The following is a 15,398-nucleotide window of genomic DNA, read 5'->3' as shown; positions in this document are numbered from 1 at the left end:
AAGAAATGGACTAATTCTTAGAAATGCACAACCTGCCGAGACTTAACCAGGAAGAAATAGAAAATATGAACAGACGAATCACAAGCACTTAAATTGAAACTGTGATTAAAAATCTTCCAACAAACAAAATTCCAGGAGCAGATGGCTTCACAGGCGAATTCTATCAAACATTTAGAGAAGAGCTAACACCTATCCTTTTCAAACTCTTCCAAAATATAGAAAGGGAGGAACACTCCCAAACTCCTTCTACGAGGCCACCATCACCCTGATACCAAAACCAGACAAAGATGTCACAAAGAAAGAAAACTACAGGCCAATATCACTGATGAACACACATGCAAAAATCTTCAATAAAATACTAGCAAACAGAATCCAACAGCACATTAAAAGGATCATACACCATGATCAAGTGGGGTTTATTCCAGGAATGCAAGGATTCTTCCGTATAGGCAAATCAATCAACGTGATACACCGTATTACAAATTGAAGGAGAAAAACCATATGATCATCTCTATAGATGCAGAGTAAGTTTTTGACAAAATTCAACACCCATTTATGATAAAAACCCTGCAGAAAGTAGGCATAGAGGGAACTTTCCTCAACATAATAAAGGCCATATATGACAAACCCACAGCCAACATCATCCTCAATGGTGAAATACTGAAATCATTTCCACTAAGATCAGGAAGAAGACAAGGTTGCCCACTCTCACCACACTTATTCAACATAGTTTTGGAAGTTTTAGCCACAGCAATCAGAGAAGAAAAGGAAATAAAAGGAATCCAAATCGGAAAAGAGGAAGTAAAGCTGCCACTGCTTTTCAGGTGACATGATACTATATAGAGAGAATCCTAAAGATGCTACCAGAAAACTACTAGAGCTAGTTAATGAATTTGGGAAATAGCAGGATACAAAATTAATGCACAGAAATATCTTGCATTCCTATACACTAATGATGAAAAATCTGATAGTGAAATTAAGAAAACACTCCCATTTACGATTCCAACAAAAAGAATAAAATATCCAGGAATAAACCTACCTAAAGAGACAAAAGACCTGTATGCAGAAAATTATAAGACACTGATGAAAGAAATTAAAGATGATACAAATAGATGGAGAGATATACCATGTTCTTGGATTGGAAGAATCAACAATGTGAAAATGACTCTACTATCCAAAGCAATCTACAGATTCAATGCAATCCCTATCAAACTACCAATGGCATTTTTCACAGAACTAGAACAAAAAATTTCACAATTTGTATGGAAACACAAAAGACCCTGAATAGCCAAAGCCATCTTGAGAATGAAAAACAGAGCTGGAGGAATCAGGCTCCCTGCCTTGAGACTATACTACAAAGCTACAGTAATCAAGACAGTATGGTACTGCCACAAAAAGAGGAATATAGCTCAATGGAACAGGATAGAAAGCGCAGAGATAAACCCATGCACACATGGTCACCTTATCTTTGATAAAGGAGGCAGGAATGTACAGTGCAGAAAGACAGCCTCTTCAATAAGTGGTGCTGAGAAAACTGGACAGGTACATGTAAAAGTATGACATTAGAACACTCCCTAATACCATACACAAAAATAAACTCAAAATGGATTAAAGACCTAAATTTAAGGCCAGACACTATCAAACTCTTAGAGGAAAACATAGGCAGAACACTCTATGACATAAATCATAGCAAGATCCTTTTTGACCCACCTCCTAGAGAAATGGAAATAAAAACAAAAATAAACAAATGGGACCTAATGAAGCTTCAAAGCTTTTGCATAGCAAAAGAAACCATAAACAAGACCAAAAGACAACCCTCAGAATGGAAGAAAATATTGGCAAGTTAAGCAACTGACAAAGGATTAATCTCCAAAATTTACAAGCAGCTCATGCAGCTCAATAATTAAAAAAAAAACAACCCAATCCAAAAATGGGCAGAAGACCTAAACAGACATTTCTCCAAAGAAGACATACAGATTGCCAACAAACACATGAAAGAATGCTCAACATCATTAATCATTATAGAAATGCAAATCAAAACTACAATGAGATATCATCTCACACCAGTCAGAATGGCCATCATCAAAAAATCTACAAACAATAAATGCTGGAGAGGGTGTGGAGAAAAGGGAACACTCTTGCACTGCTGGTGGGAATGTGAACTGGTAAAGCCACTATGGAGAACAGTATGGAGGTTCCCTAAAACACTACAAATAGAACTACCATATGACCCAACAATCCCACCACTGGGCATATACCCTGAGAAAACCATAATTCAAATAGAGTCATGTACCAAAATGTTCATTGCAGCTCTATTTACAATAGCCAGGAGATGGAAACAACCTAAGTGTCCATCATCGGATGAATGGATAAAGAAGATGTGGCACATATATACAATGGAATATTACTCAGCCATATAAAGAAACGAAATTGAGTTATTTGCAGTGAGGTGGATGGACCTAGAGTCTGTCATATAGAGTGAAGTAAGTCAGAAAGAGAAAGACAAATACTGTATGCTAACACATATATATGGAATCTAAGGGAAAAAAAAATGTCATGAAGAACCTAGGGGTAAGACAGGAATAAAGACATAGACCTACTAGAGAATGGACTTTAGGATATGGGGAGCAGGAAGGGCAAGCTGTGACAAAGTGAGAGAGTGGCATGGACATATATACACTACCACAATTAAAATAGATAGCTAGTGGGAAGCAGCCGCATAGTACAGGGAGATTAGCTCGGTGCTTTGTGACCACCTAGAGGGGTGTGATAGGGAGAGTGGGAGGGAGGGAGATGCAAGAGGGAAGAGATATGGGAACATATGTATATGTATAACTGATTCACTTTGTTATAAAGCAAAAACTAACACACCATTGTAAAGCAATTATACTCCAATAAAGATGTAAAAAAAAATAGAGCATATATATAAAATATATAAAAATCAAAAAAAAAGAATAAATGTAATAAGACTCACAGAAGTCAATTCATAAAAGTAATATAAGGGGTACTGTTATCCAACCTTATGTCTGCAACATAAGAAATAACATGAAATTTTAATATTACTGAAAGGACTTTGGCCTGACACTTAGAGTTGCTAGGTAGTCTACATCTTCAGAAGACCTCTCATTTCCATAAAGTGTCCTCATAAATTACAATGCACATTCACTAAATACTCTTCTTAGCATTCTTTGTAATAATAATGCCAGGCCTAGTTTCTATTGGGGATTTTGTGGAAGTCAGTTTTACAGTCAAATAAATACAGGGCAATTTTTTTTTTCTAGTGATGTATCCTTTAGAATTTCTTGATGTTTAATTTCAATAACTAAGAAAAATATAATCTCAGTTACATGAGTTTTTGTATTCTCTGTTTTCTTTTATATATACATACATACATAATACATGTGTCAAACTGAACTTCCAGAAAGTTTTAAAGTTCTAACACTGTTACTAAGTAGAACATAAGTTATCCATTAAAACTAATGAAAAAAAGTAAGAGACATTTAAGACAGGATTACATCTCCATGTCAGCATGACACTAGGCCAAAAATAAACAAACAAACAAAACAACAAAAAAACAACTTAGAGAGTTACATGTGACATATATTCCTAATAAAAGGAAGCAGAGAGTTCATTGGGTTAGAAGTTATTTTATAAAATATGTCAAAACTTAAAAATTTTAAATTTGTTTCAGTAGACACTTCATACAAGATCTGAATTAACTTGATGAATATAAATACAAATATTTAGCACAACAAACTTTTGACACTACTAAAAAGTTGTTGTAAAGTCTATAATGCATAGTCTGCATCAAAACATAATAAACTATCAACATGGGTAACATATATGGAACAGAATTTATAAAGAAGTCTAAAACAAAGGTATGTCTTTCTTTCTCTGTGTTCTTTGTTATAGTCCTCTTTTTTTTTGTTTATGTATTACTATGTTATTTTTTTAGTTAAAAAAATTGAGGTTCAATGTACATGTGGTAATGCAAAAACAGAGTTAATACTTCTCTAGTAGTATTCAAACTGATATTAGGGCTTCCCTGGTGGTGCAGTGGTTGAGAGTCCACCTGCCGATGAAGGGGACATGGGTTCGTGCCCCGGTCCGGGAAGATCCCACATGCCGCAGAGTGGCTGGGCCCGTGAGCCATGGCCGCTAAGCCTGCGCGTTCAGAGCCTGTGCTCTGCACAGGAGATGCCACAAAAGTGAGAGGCCCGCATACCGCAAAAAAAAAAAAAAAAAAAAAAAGGAGGTTCTTTTAAATCTTACCTTTATACATAGAAAGGCATTTAATAGAGGTCCATAGAGAGTTATCTGAGAATCTGGAGAAAGTTCCATTTCTACATGAAGTTTATCAGGTGGAAGTTCTGAGGGATCAATAGGTGGACGTGAAGAAGTAGAGGGAGAAGAAACAACTCTGTCTGTTTTCTGGGATGGCCTTAATACAGATAGCATTGTTTCTTCCATTTCTGACACTGGAATAAATTGAGGAAAAAAGAATAATGTTTGAGGGGTGAGGGAGGAAAGCACCTCTTAAAAGTTCTTCAAAGAACTAGTCACTAAGAAATTCTATTTTGCAAATATGAAAGCAACTAATGCTGCTAAAATATCTGTAGTATATAATGAAAACAAACCTGAAAGATTACTAGTTAAGAATGCAATAAAGTATGGACTTCATTGAAATATGTATAAAAATACATAAATCAAACTTTAAAAAATCGATGAAAAGTTCCCATTAACAAAGGCAACATTCTCATCAAGTTCTGTCAATATACTGTAAATCTGGGTCACAATTAGGCTTTAACTATACTTAGGCATTAAACTATAAAGTTACTTTCACATAAACAGCTATTCAAATGCAGTGTGACATTATCAACATATACATATGAGAAAGTTACAAAAACTATTCTTAAAAACTTAACTCACTGGAAAAATACACAGAAAATATCACTTGACTCTAATTCCACTTTGGATCCAAATAAAGCAGCACTTAAGCCTCAGGTAAACTATAAATGATATGACAGTTGTCAAAATGCATTAAAGAAACTAACATTTCACAAAATCAAGCGCTTTAAATATATAGATTTACATATACCTAACTTCATACTCCAGCTCTGCTTCTTCTAGCTCAGCAGACCTTGAGAAAATTACTTACTTTCTCTGAGCATATTTCCTCAACTCTACAATGACAATAATAATTATAACATCTATCTCACAGAGTTGCTTGAAGAGTTAAATGAGATAAAGTAAACCAGGAAACAGCTTGGCCTAGTATTTGATATATATAGTATTTGATATAGTACTTGATATATAGTAAATGCTCAATGAAAAGTTAGCTGTAATTATACCAAAATCCTTAAAAGATTTTAAATGTATAAAATTGCCAATAGATGCATTTCCAAATATTTTTAATTTCTCCTTGTATCTTTGATGTTTATCAATTATAACACTAGATATTTCAACGTACAAATTATATAAAAACACTTACATGACTGTTTTAGCTGTTCATCTGCTTTTTGTGGATAAATTGGATGCCATGTGTAATCAATTGTAAGCATGACACTTGGGACAGTCCAGCATTCAACCCAACCAGCCCTTTGAAGATAAAAATAAAGTTTCTAGTCTGGTACTCATTCCTTTGATTGTATACAGACACCAGTTACAGATAATCAAGTTTTACTGTCATTCTTTTAAAGAATTAGAAGAATAATTTCTCCACATAAACACAAAATACTTAGATCACTAATATTAAGTACTTACTTTTCTTGAGTAATGTTCCGCCATTTTGGTTTCACTGTTTTCTGGCCACTTTGACATTCAGCAGGAATACCAGTATCATGAGTCATTTTATTTGGGTGGCAATTCTTTACCAGCATAAATAATGAATATTTACTAGGGTGGCAATCTGGTAGAAACAAATGAAGATCAACATCTTCTCCCTAAAAAATAATTTATAATAACCCAAAGTAACAAAATAGGTACATAAATTTGTTAGGTTACTATTTACAGGCAAGCTTATCTATAATAATCAATTAAACAGAAAATAAACATAAATTTGAAATGGCAGGTTTTACATTGAATAATCAGGTAAGTAACTGGAATAAGATCTTACATTGACTGAAACTAAATTCTGCTTAGAAAGTCAAGAAAGGGACTTCCCTGGTGACGCAGTGGTTAAGAATCCGCCTGCCAATTCAGGGGACAGGGGTTCAAGCCCTGGTCCAGGAAGATCCCACATGCCACGGAGCAACTAAGTCTGTGTGCCACAACTACTGAGCCTGTGCTCTAGGGCCTGCAAGCCACAACTACGGAGGCCGAGTGCCACAACTACTGAAGCCCGCACATCTAGGGCCCGTGTTCCACAATAAGAGAAGCCACCGCAATGAGAAGCCCGTGCACCACAACAAAGAGTAGCCCCTGCTCTCCACAACTAGAGAAAGCCCACGCACAGCAACGAAAACCCAACACTGCCAAAAATAACAAATTAATTAATTAATTAACCTTCTTTAAAAAAGATAATAATAAAAATAAAATCTCAAAGAAAGTAAAAAAATAAATCAGGGAAATAAACAGCACAGTTTCTAGAAAACAGTAAGAAAATTATCTTCCATGGATTTCCTTGGATATTTTGCATGTAACTCAGTAAAAAAAAATTAAAAATCAGCTAATATAAGCTTAGGTGGAATATGTTCTGTATTTTTAAAATTATGATTGTCTATTTTGATTCTAGTAAGTCTTGGTTCCTCAACTGCCTTTTAAGAATTATATCAAAGGATCTTCACTGAGTTTCACTTTTTTTCCTTATAGGTCCCTGAATCTTTGCTCATTTTGATGCTTGGTTTCTTAACAGGCAGCGCAGTGGGGTGGTTAAAAGAGTGGAGCCCTAAACTATACTGCCTGGGCTCGAATTCTAACTTGGCCACTCACTAGCTATATGACAAGTTACATAAACTTGCCTCCTCAGTTTCCTATTCTGTAAATGCAGATAATAACAACAACTACTTCAAGAGGGTTGTTCTGAGAATGAATAAATGAGTTACTACACATAAAGCACTTGGAGAAGTGTCTGGCACAAAGAAGATGTTAATACTTGCTGGCTGCTCTTATTATTGTTGCTATTTTTTACCTTCATAACCTCCATCAGTTCTACAACTACTAATGTTGTATACCTTAAAGTTAGGTGTACCATGAATTCTGAACTCCTAAGAGCTGGCTTTTGGATCACGGGGTTTATTCATTGAATTCACGATTAAAATTAGGAATGAAATACAGCTGACCCTTGAACATCACAGGTTTGAACTGCACAGGCCACTTACACATGGATGTTTTTTCAACAGTAAATATTACAGTCCTACACAATCTGTGGTTGGTTGAATCTGCAGATGCTGAACCTCAGATACAGAGGAACCAAGGATATGGAGGATATAAGGAGAACTGACTCTAAGTTGCACACGAATTTATGATGGCAGGGAGGGTCAGCGTCCCTAACCTCCACATTGTTCGTCAACTGTATAGAGAAATGTAAAATCCAGTTCACAGACTAATATTAGAGCTAGAATAAGTTCTAAAGAGAACATATAGATTAGTCACAGAGGTCAGAAATGAGCTCTAACAAAATAATCGACTCAAGGAATTATTTTTGCCCAGCTTTTTTTTTTTAAAGAAGTATAGTTGATTTACAATATTATATTCATTTCAGTCATACAACACAATTCAGTGTTTTTATGGATTACATGCTATATCAATACAAAGTTATTATAAAATATTGACTATATTCCCAGTACATTACATCCCCATGACTTATTTTATAACTGGTAGTTTATATCTCTTAATCTCCTTCATCTACTTTACCCCTCCTCCTTCCCCTCCCCCCTCTGGTTACCACTAGTTTGTTTTCTGTATCTGGAAGTCCATTTCTGTTTTATCTGTTTTATCTGTTCACTTGTTTTGTTTTTTAGATTCCAAATATAAGTGAAAACATACAGTATTTGTCTTTCTCTGTTTGACTTATTTCACTAAGCATAATACCCCTCCAGGTCATCCATGTCATAAATGGCAAGGTCTCATTCTTTTTTATGGCTGAGTAATACTCCAGTGAGTATATATGTCACATCTTCTTTATCCATTCATCTGTCAGTGGGCACTGAGGTCACTTCCATATCTTGGCTATCATAAATAATGCTGCTATGAATACTGGGGTACACATATCTTTTCAAGTTACTGCCCAACTTCTTAGGGGAACTTGGGGAACTTAGGGGAAAGGCATAATATTACAGTTAACTACAAAAAAGGAACAGGCAATTCTGTGCCACTGAAGTTAGTGAACAATGGTGGAAAACCAAAATACTTCAGGGTGACAACAGGATGGGCAGGAGAGAGTAAAGGTAAGTGCTGGGAAATCAAACTTACTAATAAACCTTGTGGAATAAACAATACATCCAATTATACGTACTCTTAAAGAGAACTTGGTATTACATGTAGCTGGAACAAAGTCCGTAAACGGCAAAGAGAAATCAATGTTTAGTGTTTCCCCACAGGCTGCCAGGTACACTGCAAAAAAAAAAAAAAAAGAAAAAGAAATTTACTTTTAATTTCAAAAAAATTTTAAACAAAAACTGCCTTAAATACACACCTAAACAAAATTAAATTTAATATGTTTAGTGTAATACAAATTCTGAAATAGTTCTCTGAGAGTCTTATAAGACAATGGAAAAAAAGATCAATTCTAGTATCTATTAAAACTACAAAAATCAATACCAGTTTTCTTTGTTGGTATTTGTCTTAATGAACAGAATACTAACCTAATTTTTAAAAAGTACTTACCATTTTCCTGTTGTTTAGTGGAACAGTCAATCCAATTGTGCTGATTAGCTGCCCAAATCATTTCAAATTGATGAAACATGATTTTAAAATTCCATGTATATGGAACAAATGAAAAAATGTCTGGAGCACTATCGCTTGACCAGTCTTGAATTAAATCTAAAATTATTGAGGTAGGAGACAGAATGTAAAATTAATAGAAATTCAAAAAACAAAATAAAAATATTCTAACACCAAAAAGTTTCCTATTGTTATCTAAAAAGAACTTTTATACAAAGATATTAAAAGCTGATTAAGATGTAGCTAAATGATTTGACAGTAAAAATGCTTACTTACTAATCACAGTTCCAAATAAAACTTTTATGCATTTCATATACCTATTATGTTTTTAAAGAAACTTCAGAAGAGGAAAAAAAAATTACCTGATATTCTGTTACCAAAATACATAACATTGTGGATATATCTCATCCTAGTTCTTTTTTCTATGTAGATTTTTACACTACCCTAGATATACAAGCTATATTACTTTTTTTCATTTAACTCAAAATTTTGCCATGTTATTTCGTACACATTAACAAAAATTTTGTTCATTAAAAAGATTTGCAAAGATTTACTTAACCATTTACTGTACTTGGATATTTAGACTTTCTTAAAATTTCTGTTATATATAATGTTATCATGTATATTTTCATGCAAGATATTTTACATATTCAGGATTATTTTCTCAGGATAGATTTAAAATATGGATTTGCTAGGTCAAAGTTTATGAATTTTTTTAAGGCTACTATAAATCACAAAACTGCTTTCCAAGAGTAGTAGATCCATTTATGCTCCTATTAGAAATGTATGGTTAACTATCCATTTCACTGTACCTGCTCCTGCATTATATTTCTTTCTACCTCTCTCCCTTTCTCTATTTTTTTTGCGGGGCGGGGGGGGGGGCGGGAGTGGGGGTGATGCGGCTTGATAATTGGTAATTGAAAAATGCTCTCTCACTTTAATTGAATTTCTTAATTACAAGTAGGGTTGAACATTATTCGTGTTGTTTTATTCACAAAACAAATACCTACAGAATGTCTACTGTGTCCCAGATTCTGTTTTAGACTGTGGGAATACAATGTGAACAAAACAAAGACTTGGCCTTAGAATTATAGTCAGTCATCTTTGTTGATTGCTGATTTACTGTATTGCTGATTTGTTGGTTTAAGTGTTGTTTTTTAAAATTGTGTTCATAGTCTGCTCATAGTTCATAGTTCTTAGTCTGCTTATCCTTTCATACCTTAATTTTTTTTTTTTTAACCTCAATAGGCAAAAAGTCTTTACATAAAGATGTTAGCCCTGTTCTATCACAGTGCTTTCCTCTACTTTTCCTCTGGCATTCACATTATTGCATGGATTGTATACTCCCAGCAATGATGTCCTTCAATAAATGGTCTCCTCCTAAAAGGTGTCAAGCTCATCTTTGTATGCTCACAGTACATAACACAGTGCTATAAAATCAGAACTTTGTGTATTTGAGAGAGGGAAACAACTACAAGTACCATTGTTATAGCACAAACTCTGACAACCAGACAGTCCTGGGTTTAAATTGTGGCTTTATCATTTTACTAGTTATATGATCTTGAACAAATGACTGAAATGTTATCGGTTTTCTCTTTTACAAAATGGGACAACTTCACAGACTTATTGTGAGAATTTAGATGATATATGTGAACTTTTAGCAAAGAAACTGCCACAAGATAAGCACTCCACAAACAGTAGCACTTAGTATTAAAGATATTCTAAGGAAAATAATAGGCAAAAATAATTAAATATTTAAAGTAGTTTCCTTTGAATTTTAAAGGATATCTTTAAACTGAAAAATATTAGATTCAGTAATGAAATCAGAAGTCAAATATCATATGAACTCATTTAAAATTTAGCTGCAATGTACAGAAACTTGTGCACATATATTAGATTCCTCTCTTGATAAAATAGCAAAATAATACATTTGATATCAAATTTTAATAACAATTTAAATTAATCTTAGTAAGATGCAGTTTTACTATATCAACGATAAAAGGCATATATGGCTATTAACCTGTTCTAAGACTAGAGAACAGAAATTTCCACTTAACGATTTTACTTTAAATATATTATTTCATTTAACAAGCAATCACAGTAGCTCATCATACCTTATAGTATCTACTCCTACTTCTAAAATTTTACTTCTACATACGGCCCTACCTGACTAACCTGACTGCATCCCTACTATCTAACTTTATTCTTTAACACAACATTCAGCACTTAAGAGATGCCCAAAAGTCATCTCTGGGATTAGCCAACTACACAGTACAAATTCACCATTCATCAAGCTGATTTTCACACTTTTCTTCCTCATAAACATTTTTGGTTCTGCACTTTTATTCAAACTATTCATCCCTTCTAAAATGAACACACTCTTTGGTAACCTCTTTGTTGCAGAGAAACTCTAACCATCTTTAACAACAGCATGACACTACAGAGACAGTACAGAGTCTACTACAGTCAAAAAATTGTTCTTAAATGTCTCTTCCACTTACTAGCTTCATGAGTCTGCCCAAGTCATTGAATGTTTCTTCAATTTCCTCATTGTTAACTCAAGGATAACAATAACAGCTATCCCTTTTCAGAGTTGTTGTGAAGATGATACCAATGAACATGCTTTGGAATGTTTTATGAAAACATACTATGCAAATTTTAGTTAATATTACTGAGTTCATTTACAAAGACCATTTCCGATCTTAATGTCCTTCCTTACTTTCTCTAATTATCTTCAGATCATATTGATTTCCTCTGTATCCACGTCTTACATGCATTTGTTAGCTTTGAAATTCATGCTTGCACTCAATGTGTGTGTGTGTGTGTGTGTGTGTGTGTATATATATATATATATATACTGTTATGTATTGTTTTATTTGTCTAAGTCTAGTACTACACATGCCAATATACTTGAGACTGATAAATAAATTCCCATAAGCGCTATCCCTATAAGTTCTCTCTGCGTTGAGATCATGGCTTATATTTGTTTTGAATCATTATTAACAAGTGACTCTCAACTTATACTGGTTGCATTTACCTACTTCATACTACTACCTAAAAGACTGAGCTATAATTGCTAGTAAAATAAACACAAATTCAAATAATCTACTAATCATCTAAGGAAACCAACATAATTTTATAGTTTTTAACGAATTTCTATTTTAATGTCTTATTAGTTTTTTTAATATCTTATCTAAACGTCAGTATATTCTGCAATATAGTTTCCCTACCAGCTTATACAATATCTTTACTGACAAATATTAAAAATTATGGTAACAAAGTATCTTTACTAGGAATCTCAAAAACCACTTCCGATATGTATTTCTCTTTAAACCAAAAGCTGCTCTTATTACCAGATGGTCTTACCAAATAAATTTATTTATTTGGAAGCACTTTCTTGATGACAGCCTTAATCATTTTGATAATAAAATTTTAAAAGTTGTGAAGTTGGTAATCTAAATATTAGTCTGGGAAAAAACTCACCTACAACTGACTTTATAATTAAGTTGATAGGCCAACACCCTACAAAATGTCCATCACCTGGTACTGGGGCTTTGCAATACCATTATATTTTCTTCTTCCATTATCAGAGTAAACCTAAGTCAATTTCATTATTGTCTGTAAAGACTTCACTTGTGCCTTTGTTTTACATCTTTCATTCCTGAGGCTCTATATTGTATTTATCATGAAGAGATCTCTGTCCCACATTGAAATCTCTTAAGAACAATTTTATCCCACTAATAACTGGCATGAGAACGGCTCTTAAGGCATATTAGGTATTCCCTCACACAAAATAGATAATTTATTTTCTGCAAAAATCTGTCAACAGAGAAATGTAAAACTGAGGAAAGAGAAAAGCAATTCAAACACTATGACCAAGTATGTTCTCTCCAAGGCTAAATTAACATCACTCTCTGATAGTATCTTTTTTAAAGAATAAATACGTTTTTGAAGGACTCTAGAAAGATTTCAGAAGTAATATATCTAAATGTTATAGCTGTTAAATCTGGGAGATGAGAACTTAAGTTTTGTACCTTTCTATATTTTTTAAATTTCTCCAAATAAATTTTAGAAAAAAATAACTAAAAAAGTGAAGTTAAATAGGTATAAGCATAAAGATTAGAGAAAGAAAATAATTTAAGAAAAATCACAATTGTAATTTAGGAAATGTGTACTTGTTTAACTAATACAATATTCAATCTAAATGTAAGCGCTACTACAAAATAAAGTTTAAATTTTGAGAAATTTATACTTCTACTCCAAGTATTCTTGGCACTGCTAAAGTCTGAGATTGTGAAATTCTGGAGGAAAAACAATGTGAAGTATTGAATGCTTGAAAACACTGGGTTTTTTCTTTAAGTTTAAATAAATTAAATAATTTATAATTTTAAACGTCTAAAAAGAAAGAAAGAAACTGGAATCTATTTTAAAAGATTAGCAAAGTTAGAAATGATAAAATCTTAAGTGAGAAGGAAAAGACTATGCAAAGAAGCTATCCATATAAAAACAGATTCTTGAACCAGACTATTTGGGTTGGAATCCTAGCTTGACTTAGTCGCGTAACCCTGGACAAATTGCTTAACCACTCTGTAACTCACTGCCCTCATCTGTAAAATAAGGATAATGATAATAAAATTGACCTCAGAGAATTATTATGAGGATTTAATGATTTAATATGTGAAACTGCTTAGAACAGAGACAGACACTAATACACACTGTAAGTTTTAGCTATTATTTTTTTCATAAATCTAAAGTAAGTAGTACTTATTCAATATTCAGCTTCACTGACAAAAATTTAACTTGCCAGGGACTCTGTCAAAGTTTCTACTACTGGGACCTTGACTTGAGCCTTGGAGAAGAATTATACAACTGCAAAAATACAGAATCATTCTATCTAATCCCCACGATAAGGCTCCTGATCAAAGCAAAAAACAAATATAGAAGACTAATGATTGAACATATTATAGTAATGGCATTATTATAAAAGGTCAAAACTCTAGCAGTAGCAAAATTAGGTTAGAAATTGTTATCCCTATTTCACAGATAAGGAAACTGAAGCTTAAACAATTAGGAAATTTGGCCAACATCATATTGCTAGTAAGTAATGTCAGGACAGGGAAACCTATGAATATCTTAATGACTGCTATACCCACAAATATTAGTACTCAGCACAGAATGCTTGTAAATGATCGGTGGGTGGATGGACGAACAGATAAATGCAGCAATCAGTCAAGCAAATATTAGGAGTTCTGGGGTAGCCACTGATCCTAGAAAAGCAGACCAACTCTGGCTAAACTTCTTACAGAAAGGCTCAAAAAATGCTTATTTTTATGTAGCAATATTTATGTCATTCAGAGACTAAGACCACATGTTCCCATAATCATAAAATAATGAGTAGCTATCATAATATGCTGCAAGAAATAAAAGAATTTTTTCCACCTAATGACAGCATCAACTCAATTATACATGCCAACAGAAAGGAGTTAAGTAGGGACTCCAAATACAAAAATAACGTATTTGACTATTTGAATATACTGTCTGTGGATTACTAACTAAAACAAAATAGTAGAGCCACAATGATGCCTAATTCAGGAAGAGAAAGAAACTGATTCATCTTCCCCAACTTATCCCCCACTAGACTGACACAAAAATGAGTTCTTGCACTTCCTCCTAAGCTCAATTTTGGGTTCATATTTTCCTTGTTTGGGTTAGAAGACAGCATAGAACATGTATATTTAAGTTTTTCCTTTGATAAACTTGGCCCCAAAAGAAGTGTAAAAGAAAGTATGAATTGTGTCATCAAGTCCCTATGTTGAATCTAAAAGCAAAACTTATTGACTATAAACAAGTTCACTATGATAAATCTCAGATCTCATTGTATTTATACTTATTAGAAAATTACCTGTGAAGAAATTCTTCTGTGCAAAGATGAAGTGGTAGGTGGCTTTATAAACCTCTAATTCACACTGCCATGTCTGTGGCATGTTCCATATTCGGGGGTAGCTGGCATTGATGTGAAACTGCAAATCAAATGTTAAGTAAAAATGTCAGAGGTTAAAATATGACATTGTGTGACAGCATTAGAAATGAACTCACACAAACTGGTGAGTAATTAAAACTTATTTTCCTACTGAGCCAAATAGAATGTCCCTTAGAGGTTTTAATATTGCTGTGGCTAAAGGTCAGTATCCATGGTTACATCCAGCTCCTTAAAATACTAAGCCATGATGTGGCCAAAAAACTTTAAGAACAAATCAGGCTACGGTTTTGATACTGTAGCTAAACAGAGTAACAGCCAACTTCATTAACTCTTCTTTAAACCTAACCTGTTAAGTGAGAGGCTCGGGTCAGGCAGGGTAGAGTGCAATGCATACTGTCACACAGAAGTTTGGCCAACAGTGCCTCCTCGGTTCTTATTTGACAGCACAGTAGTTATAAATCTGACATGATGCTTTGTGGTATATTCCACCTGCCAAAGCTTGGCAATTCTGCAAAGGCAAGAGCTTCCTGGCCAG

General features: G+C 33.7%; 1 protein-coding gene across 3 annotated transcripts in view; it reads right to left on the bottom strand.

Annotated features, from left to right (window-relative positions):
• Positions 1-15,398, bottom strand: part of BLTP1 (bridge-like lipid transfer protein family member 1) — a 208,272-nt gene that overhangs the window by 135,626 nt on the left and 57,248 nt on the right. For all 3 annotated transcript variants that reach the window (XM_027103636.1, XM_027103638.1, XM_027103637.1), the window contains exons 15-20: positions 14,786-14,903; positions 8,827-8,982; positions 8,456-8,553; positions 5,764-5,942; positions 5,492-5,598; positions 4,273-4,478 (exon numbers count right to left, since the gene is read on the bottom strand). In XM_027103636.1, coding sequence (XP_026959437.1) covers positions 4,273-4,478; positions 5,492-5,598; positions 5,764-5,942; positions 8,456-8,553; positions 8,827-8,982; positions 14,786-14,903 — 864 coding nt within the window. The remainder of the gene's footprint in view (positions 1-4,272; positions 4,479-5,491; positions 5,599-5,763; positions 5,943-8,455; positions 8,554-8,826; positions 8,983-14,785; positions 14,904-15,398) is intronic.

Source organism: Aethalodelphis obliquidens, unplaced genomic scaffold, assembly GCF_003676395.1.
Source record: "Aethalodelphis obliquidens isolate GAN/ISIS:26980383/991018 unplaced genomic scaffold, ASM367639v1 scaffold6, whole genome shotgun sequence".
Lineage (NCBI taxonomy): Eukaryota > Metazoa > Chordata > Mammalia > Artiodactyla > Delphinidae > Aethalodelphis > Aethalodelphis obliquidens.
This window is presented reverse-complemented; position numbering and strand designations above follow the sequence as displayed.